Below are 8,636 nucleotides of genomic sequence, written 5' to 3'. Positions count from 1 at the left end.
TGTTTTTCTGCTCAATTAATTGCATCAACCAAACAAGTCCACCCATTGATTTGACACCATGGATATTGGTGGTCTTACAACAGTGGTAGCCAACTCTGCATACATTTCAGCCCGTGGAAGCTTCGACGGCACAGCGAACCCAGCAGCAAATCGGGACAAAAAGTACCATGCCAAGCTCAAACTACCTCACATCACAGTATGCGAGGGCCTTAGGGAGACACTGGACCTCCAGTTTAACAGTATCTGTGTCGAACAACCCATTGGCAAGCGCCTGTTCCAGGAATACCTAGAAACGGCTAATGAGTACAAGGGGCCGTGTCGCTTATGGAAGGATGTGGAGGAATACGACACTGCTGAGGACAAGGATCGTGTTAGTAAGGCTGCAAAGATCCTCCAACGCTACATGGACCCTGCAGCCAAGTACTTCTGTCCCTTTCTGCCTGAAAATGATATCACCAAGGTGAAAGAGCGGCATGAGGATGCTTCAGATGACTTGTTTGTTGACATTCTAGCCTGCGTTCTTGATTTCCTTAAGGAGGTCCCATATACCTTCTACCTGGAGACCATGTACTTCAAGAGGTTCCTGCAGTGGAAGTGGCTGGAGATGCAGCCCATTGGTGAGGACTGGTTCCTGGACTTCCGTGTGCTTGGCAAGGGGGGCTTTGGTGAGGTGTCTGCCTGTCAGATGAGGGCCACAGGAAAGATGTACGCCTGCAAGAAGTTGAATAAGAAAAGACTAAAGAAGAGGAAAGGCTATGAGGTAAAAAAACAAAAAAAAACAAAGCAAAAATGATTTGGATTAATGGGGTTTAAGGTTTTACAGGGAAGTACTGAACCGTTGAGTCTGTAAGAACACAGAATGATAAATTATGGACTTGACAAGTAATTTTTCTGGTAAAAGGGCATTGTGTATAAGCCATACATACAACACGTCTGTTCTATTATATTAGGAAATGTCCTCCTTGTCTAAACCAGTCAATGTACTTATTCAGTGGTAAATATACCAAAATCCAACACAACTCGTACAGTCTTTCACCTTCAGCTGAATGTCCTTGTTACTCAGATTACAAGAGCCGCTTAGTTGCATAAGACTCACTACTGTGGATTTCAATGTGGCCTACTATCCTGTCAGTAATTAAGCCCCTTATCAAGTGTTGCACTTTTACCATACTGTTAGTGATAGGAAATGGGTATTCGGACACCTTTTTTATTTAAAATACTTCCAGTTCACATTATCCACTTTAAATTTACATACACCTTTTTTCTTTACTTATACAAATGGGTGTGTTCATAACATTTTAAAACAATATAAAGGGGGGGAAAGATCTCATCTCATTATCTCTAGCCGCTTTATCCTTCTACAGGGTCGCAGGCAAGCTGGAGCCTATCCCAGCTGACTACGGGCAAAAGGCGGGGTACACCCTGGACAAGTCGCCAGGTCATCACAGGGCTGACACATAGACAACCATTCACACTCACATTCACACCTACGGTCAATTTAGAGTCACCAGTTAACCTAACCTGCATGTCTTTGGACTGTGGGGGAAACCGGAGCACCCGGAGGAAACCCACGCGGACATGGGGAGAACATGCAAACTCCGCACAGAAAGGCCCTCGCCGGCCCCGGGGCTCGAACCCAGGACCTTCTTGCTGTGAGGCGACAGCGCTAACCACTACACCACCGTGCTGCCGGGGGGGCGATACTATAGATTAAAAAAATATAGTATGTGTTAAGGTTACATGAAAATAAATCATGTTCTTGTGCAAATTGCATCAGGTTCAATTATAAAAGATGTTGCCATTGTCTGGGAAGATTTTTACACAAGTCACAATCATGGGGAAGGTGAAGGAGCTTCCTGTTAAACAAGACATGATAATATGCAGATGAAAAGTTCATGATGCCTTAAAAATTCAGCCGTAGACAAGAGCACCATGCAAGACTTAACAACCTTCCCTCAGACGAACGATCAGCTAAGGTAAGAGAGAAGCCAGCGGTTAGATAGAAAAGAGTTGCAGGACAACCTGAAAGCAGCAGGAACACCAGTTACATAGAGAACAATAAGAAGTGAGTTGCACCCCGCACAATACTACTGCTCAAAAAAAGAAACCGCACGAACATGCACATCTAAAATGCATTTGGGCAAATCAAAACTTTTAGAACAAAGTGCTCTGGTCAGATGAGACAAACATAAAACACTGGCAATATTTGGTGATATTTGGAGAAAGAAGGGTTGCGTGTGTGATTCCCAAGAATACCATATCTACAGTGAAGTAAGGAGGCTGCTTCTCTCCAAACAGGACATATTAGAGGAGAAGATAATTTCAGCAGCCAAAAAACTGAATCTGGGGAGAAAATGGATGTTTCAACAGGACGGAAACACCAAGCATCCATCCAAAATAACTCCTGAAGACTAGCCAGTCTCTTGACTTCAACCCCATTGAAAATTCATGGTGAATTTTCAATTGTACATCCATCGGAGGAATCCGAGTAACCTTTGGGAATTGTCAACTAAAAAGTATTATTCAAAATGGGGAAAAAAATTAAGCAATTGTATTTTAGCAATAATGCATTGCTTGAAGTAACACTATGAGAATTAGGTAATAAAAGGCTAATAATAATTTTAAAAATTTATCCTAGTGAGTCAGGTGCTATCTTCAACATTGTTAAATATGGATCAGACCTGTCTAAGAGCTCTACATTAAGAAAGTAGATCTTTCATGTTTGCCCACCACATGCTAATATTTGATTATTTTTTAACATGTTATACACTAATCAACAGCTAGTTGGCCTAGTAGTTAGCATGTCTGCCTGTTGTACTTGTGGTAATGTCATACCATCATAAAAATGGTACCTACTACCATCTGGCAAGACAGGCTCCAACACGCATGTGAGTAGGGAGTCAAACTCTCATGGTTACCAGAGGACCAGCCCCCCACTATAACCCTGGCTATATATAATAGACGAGAGGCCAAAGGCTACTGAAATAGAGATTGGCACCACACCCATGCGTCTCAAGAGCTGGGTAGTACTGGGACAGGAGATTCCCTGGAAAGACCAGATCCTGGCGTTGGAGGGACCTATAGTAATCAGAAAATACCAAGTAATGAAAGGATTAGCATAATACTATTGGTCGTGTGGTACATAATTGTATAATGGACATTTTATGCAGCAAGAAACTTGAACCTATGACCAACATTGTAACCAAATGCTAGAGTGATATCAAGTCATTTCTGACAGAGTGACAGCTTGCATTTACTCAGTCATCTCTGGTCTTACAGGTTTTGGGGTACTTGTTTTAATTTTGCACCTACTGAAAACATTCCATTCAAATGTGACATGGAAACAATTTGTAATTTGAATATGTTGGTCTTGTCTAGGGTGCCATGGTGGAGAAAAGGATTCTGGCTCGTGTTCATAGTCGATTCATTGTTTCCCTGGCCTACGCCTTCCAGACCAAAACAGAACTTTGTCTGGTCATGACCATCATGAATGGAGGAGACCTGAGGTTAAAATCCAGTCCTCAAGAACTTCTATACATATTCAAGACTTTATATATACACCAACGTCTTAGCATTATTGTCCTGCTAATATGCCTTGAAGGTGCTTAAAGAATACCTCAAATGAGATTTTGTGCTTACTTTGTTCTCAGGTACCACATTTATAACGTAGATGAAAATAATCCAGGCTTTGATGAGCCCAGGGCATGTTATTATGCAGCTCAGATCATTCAAGGGTTGGAGCACCTTCATCAGAAGAAAATCATCTACAGAGATCTGAAACCTGAAAATGTTCTTCTTGACAATGAAGGTGAAAATGGCAGTCTTTTTTTTTTCCTCCCCCCCCCCCCCCCCCCAAATTGCTACTAGAAATGAGTGACGGTTGCGATCTGTGACGTATATAGTACACTTAATGCTTTTGTAATTCTGTATAAACATGGCAGTGGTTGTTGTTTTAACCAGGGGTATAATCTTTGACGTTTGTTTGCCATTGTGCTGATGTTTGTTCAAAGGTAATGTGCGTATCTCTGACCTTGGTTTGGCTGTGGAGTTAGCAGACGACCAGGAGAAGACGAAAGGCTATGCTGGGACTCCGGGTGTGTTCTGAAGTTCCAGTTGGTGCACAAATCTCAATCTCCCTTTGCTGTTTTGTTGCTCTGGATCCTGGGTGTAAATGGTTGTATGATTGATTTGATTGTGAGCATGCATATGCATACCTGGCCAGAAGAGTCCAGTGAACCCAGTTGATTTGCAATAACACCATTCTAGCAGTCCTAGATATGAAAATCATGTTGGTAAGGTCATTCTAGGAATGTATGAGAACATTTCTGACCTTTTTGACGTTTTTTTCGATTCTGAATTCAGGATTCATGGCCCCCGAGTTGCTGAAAGGAGAAGAGTATGACTACTCTGTAGATTATTTTACTCTTGGGGTCACTGTGTACGAGTTCATTGCTGCCAAAGGTCCCTTCAGGACTCGAGGAGAAAAGGTGACCAATTACATTTTGGTTGTATTAAAGACACACATTTAACCTCATCCTAATCTTAAATGGTACAAATACAAGAACTGTATTTGTCTTGTGATTCCTAGATCCACACAGTTTCAGGGAATGGGTCAAGGAAAAAAAAATTGTTTTTCACAGTTTTCCACTTGCACCAAAAGGTAGTTGATGTTTGCTGTTTAAATAGTTGCTGCTTTAGTTTTTGCACTGGAGATCCAAAGAATAAAGGAAGTCTATCTCCTCCACAATCTCAATTATTTTATTTATTTATTTATTTAAATCTTGGTTGATTTTTTTTTTTAATGAACTGACCAATAAAGGAGAGTTCTTTAAAAAAAAAAGTACATATGCATGTACATCAAGATCTATAAAATAAAGGTATACAATAAACTAATGGAGAGAACTACTGATGACATCGTACATGACGATCAATTCACCACGAAAATAGACTTTCACCATATCAAGTATTTTTGATGACTTTTGGGAAATTATGTAAACTTGATTTCACACTGAATCATTTCATCATCACTGCCTGACCACAAAATGAGTGATCAGAGGTAGGGTTTTTTTTTTCTCTTTTCCTCAAATCAAATGCACTGGGTGAGGAATCCATGGTCCATCCATTATCTGTAATCGCTTATCCTGTTCAGAGCCTATCCCAGCTGACTATGGGCGAGAGGCGGGGTACACCCTGGACAAGTTGCCAGGTTATCGCAGGGCTGACACATAGACACAGACAACCGTTCACACTCGCATTCACACCTACGGTCAATTTAGAGCCACCAATTAGCCTAACCTGCTTTTGGTCTGTGGAAGGAAACCCACGCAGACACGGGGAGAACATGCAAACTCCATACAGAAAGGCCTCCGTCAGCCACTGGCTCAAACCCAGAACCTTCTTGCTGTGAGGTGACGGTGCTAACCACTACACCACCGTGGTGCCCAGGATCCATGGTCACAAGAGCTAAATAAAGAATCCAGCACAGTTTTGAGATTTCACTGTTTAGGAAGTGCATTCGAGCTGGGGAACCAAACCCTGACTTGTAAGAATATGCTGATCAGATTAATTTTAAATTGATTTCAAACTGACTGAGTTGAAATTCCACTCTTATGTTTAAAATTCAAACTTTTTAGGTGAGGAGCTCCTCCTGGTGGGGGTATCAAAAGCTCCTAAACCTGAATTCATTTCTGGAGAATAGTACAAGTATGTTGTAGAATACTTCTCTCAATGTGTTGGGCATTTTCTAAAATTACATTTAGTGTTCATCAAAATGATCTCAACTTTCAGTTTTTGTGGAACCTCTTTACATTTAGTATCACAAAAAGATGTCCGTTACTATTCTTTTTTTTTTTTTGCATACTAATTGAAAAAATGACCTCTTTTACACAGGTGGAGAATAAAGAGGTGAAGAAACGCATCCTGAATGACCCAGTAACCTACACGGAGAAGTTCAGTGAGAACGCAAAGTCCATATGTGAGGCCTTGCTAGCCAAGGAAGTGGACAAGAGGATGGGCTTCAAGAATGGGACTTGTGATGAGTTGCGTGCGCACCCTTTCTTTGGCAGCCTCAACTGGAGGAAGCTGAATGCAGGTATGATAGGACAGTAACAGTGATATTTTGTTTTATTTTTATTTTTTTAAAGGACACTTGAGGGAGACTCGTGTTCATGTATTTCTAGTCTAGAACTAGGCTTGTTCCGAGTTGGAAGAAAGACACTGAGCTGTGTGCTTCTCTGACAGGAAGTTCTAGCCAAGGGTGTGGGGTCAGTTGGAGGGAAGGGGTTTTCAGTGGGGATCTGATTCATCTGGCAGCCAACATAGGGCTCTAAAATTCACAGACTGCTTCTTTTACGATATAGTGAAGTCATTTTGCTGAGGTAGATGGATTAAAGTTTTTTTTTCGTCCACAAGTGCTTCCACACTAAGTTGTCTCCTGTGTTCTCATAGGGATTCTGCCACCTCCATTTGTCCCTGATTCGAAAACTGTGTATGCCAAGGACCTTGATGATGTAGGTGCATTCTCCACTGTGAAAGGGGTTAACCTGGAAGACATGGATAAGGAGTTTTTCGATGAGTTTGCCTCTGGAAACATCTCCATTCCCTGGCAGGAGGAGATGATTGAGACAGGAATCTGTGGCGAGCTGAATGTTTGGGGTCGTGGTGGCACCGTGCCTGACGATCTGCGGCGCGAGTCTATCCTGGAGCAGCCTCCAAAGTCTTCCACTTGTACCATATCATAAAGGCTTCGATATAAAGAGAACTCTTTCCCCTTTCCTTAATACTCTCTGATTGGGTTGATGACTGGACATAAAGAGATTCAGGAATGACCAGAAGGATGAAGTTATTTCATGTTATGTTTTCATCAACAAAAAATGAACTGCAGAGGCAGCTTTTAACAAGCATTAACTTGTTCAAACAAGCTTTGAACAGATGAACAGTGGTTTGCATTGATGAGTAACACTTGTACCACAGAGCTGTTGAAATTTTGATTCTGTTTGGTCAGAAGGTGTTAAATAATGTAGTTTTCTGACAGTAGTGCCAGATGCAAGGCAATTCACAGGTTGTATTTCACCCCACCAAGGGCAGTGTCCTGACACCTGGATGTCCTCTCATGCAGATGTGTACACAAACTGAGACCTTCAACAAATGACGTAATATTTGCATGGTCTACTCAATGTATTTTCAATCCATCCATTATCTGTAGCCGCTTATCCTGTGCAGGGTCGTGGGCAAACTGGAGCCGATCCCAGCTGACTATGGGCGAGAGATGGGGTACACCCTGGACAAATCATCAGATCATCGCAGGGCTGACACATGAAGACAAACAACCATTCATGCTCTCATTCACACCTACGGTCAATTTAGAGCAGGGGTGTCCAAACTGATCCATAAAGGGCCGTGTGGCTGCAGGTTTTCATTCCAGCCATGCAGCAGCACACCTGACTTGGCTCATTCAATCAACTGAACTGTCTTCACACAGTCAAATACTTGCAGCCACACCCACCTTTGATTAAAGGGTGGGTGTGTCAGTTGATTGAATAAGCCAAATCAGGTGTGCTGCTGCATGGCTGGAATGAAAACCTGCAGCCACACGGCCCTTTATGGATCAGTTTGGACACCCCTGATTTAGAGCCACCAATTAGCCTAACCTGCATGTCTTTGGACTGTGGGGGAAACCGGAGCACCCGGAGGAAACCCACGCAGACACAGGGAGAACATGCAAACTCCACACAGAAAGGCCCCTGTTGGCCGCTGGGCTCAAACCCAGAACCTTCTTGCTGTGAAGCGACAGTACTAACCACTACACCACCATGCCGCCCTCAATGTATTTTCTCTTTCAGAAAATGAAGCTAGCCCTTGCCCTATTCTAGGCTGACTTGGTTCCTGACAGTCCTCTCCTTTTGCATGATGGCGTGATCAAATGTTGTTCAGTTCATGTAGCCAAAAGACTGGTAAGGGCATCTGTGTGACTTGCACCACAGCATCTCACAGACATCACAATGCTTGCCAGCAATTTGCAAGTGGGTTGCTACTGTACATGTGAACACAGTTTCTATTCAGGGTGCTGAAATTGTTGATCGCAGCCATTCCCATTCCCTTGGGCCTGTTAGAACTGAGATCAAGGGCATGTGGCTGAACCCCAGGCTTGATCAACAGAAGATGCATTCTCATCTCAGTGAAAAGGACACAGACCCTGCCCTACAGAAAATGCGAAGCCTTTCTCACAAAAGGCATACGCCTGGGAGTGGTTCCCTATTGGAAAGAGATGATCACCATGGATACGCCCTTCACCGGATATCACAGGAGGCATATGGACCATCGATGTGAAGTCAAAATGCATTTACCTACTGAAGTTTGCATTCTTCCTGACGTGCTAGACAAGCCCTTGGGGCAGCGCATATGCCCAAAAGAGTCATGCTTGCACCCAGAGTTGGTGCAGCAGATCTGAGAAAATTTTGGTCAAGGATAGGTGGACTTCTTTGCTGACACCTTGTTGACTCATTTTCCTTAGAGGAGTGGAAAGGTCCTCAGGGACAACATGTACGTTCCCACTTCCTTTGCTGATTCTGTCCATGCTACACAGAATTCAGCAACCAATCCACACAGTTCTGTTCAGGGCACAAGAATAATCAGTG

At 42.9% G+C, this 8,636-nt stretch overlaps 1 protein-coding gene across 1 annotated transcript; it reads left to right on the top strand.

Moving 5' to 3' along the window:
* On the top strand, positions 1-6,829 carry grk1a (G protein-coupled receptor kinase 1 a). The gene is made up of 7 exons (XM_060899481.1): positions 1-760; positions 3,379-3,506; positions 3,651-3,808; positions 4,011-4,094; positions 4,363-4,487; positions 5,890-6,091; positions 6,448-6,829. Exons 1-7 carry the CDS (start codon positions 59-61, stop codon positions 6,738-6,740), a joined length of 1,692 nt encoding a protein of 563 aa, XP_060755464.1. The 5' UTR covers positions 1-58; the 3' UTR covers positions 6,741-6,829.
* Positions 6,830-8,636: the final 1,807 nt, after the last annotated feature.

The sequence above is a fragment of the Neoarius graeffei genome, chromosome 18 (genome assembly GCF_027579695.1).
Source record: "Neoarius graeffei isolate fNeoGra1 chromosome 18, fNeoGra1.pri, whole genome shotgun sequence".
Classification (NCBI taxonomy): Eukaryota; Metazoa; Chordata; class Actinopteri; order Siluriformes; family Ariidae; genus Neoarius; species Neoarius graeffei.
This window is presented reverse-complemented; position numbering and strand designations above follow the sequence as displayed.

Bases quoted from the DNA above. Each gene is read 5' to 3' on its own strand.
- grk1a (XM_060899481.1), top strand. From the start codon at position 59: ATGGATATTGGTGGTCTTACAACAGTGGTAGCCAACTCTGCATACATT. The intron at 761-3,378 runs GTAAAAAAACAA...GGTCTTGTCTAG, and splicing joins AGAAGAGGAAAGGCTATGAG to GGTGCCATGGTGGAGAAAAG. The intron at 4,488-5,889 runs GTGACCAATTAC...TCTTTTACACAG, and splicing joins TCAGGACTCGAGGAGAAAAG to GTGGAGAATAAAGAGGTGAA.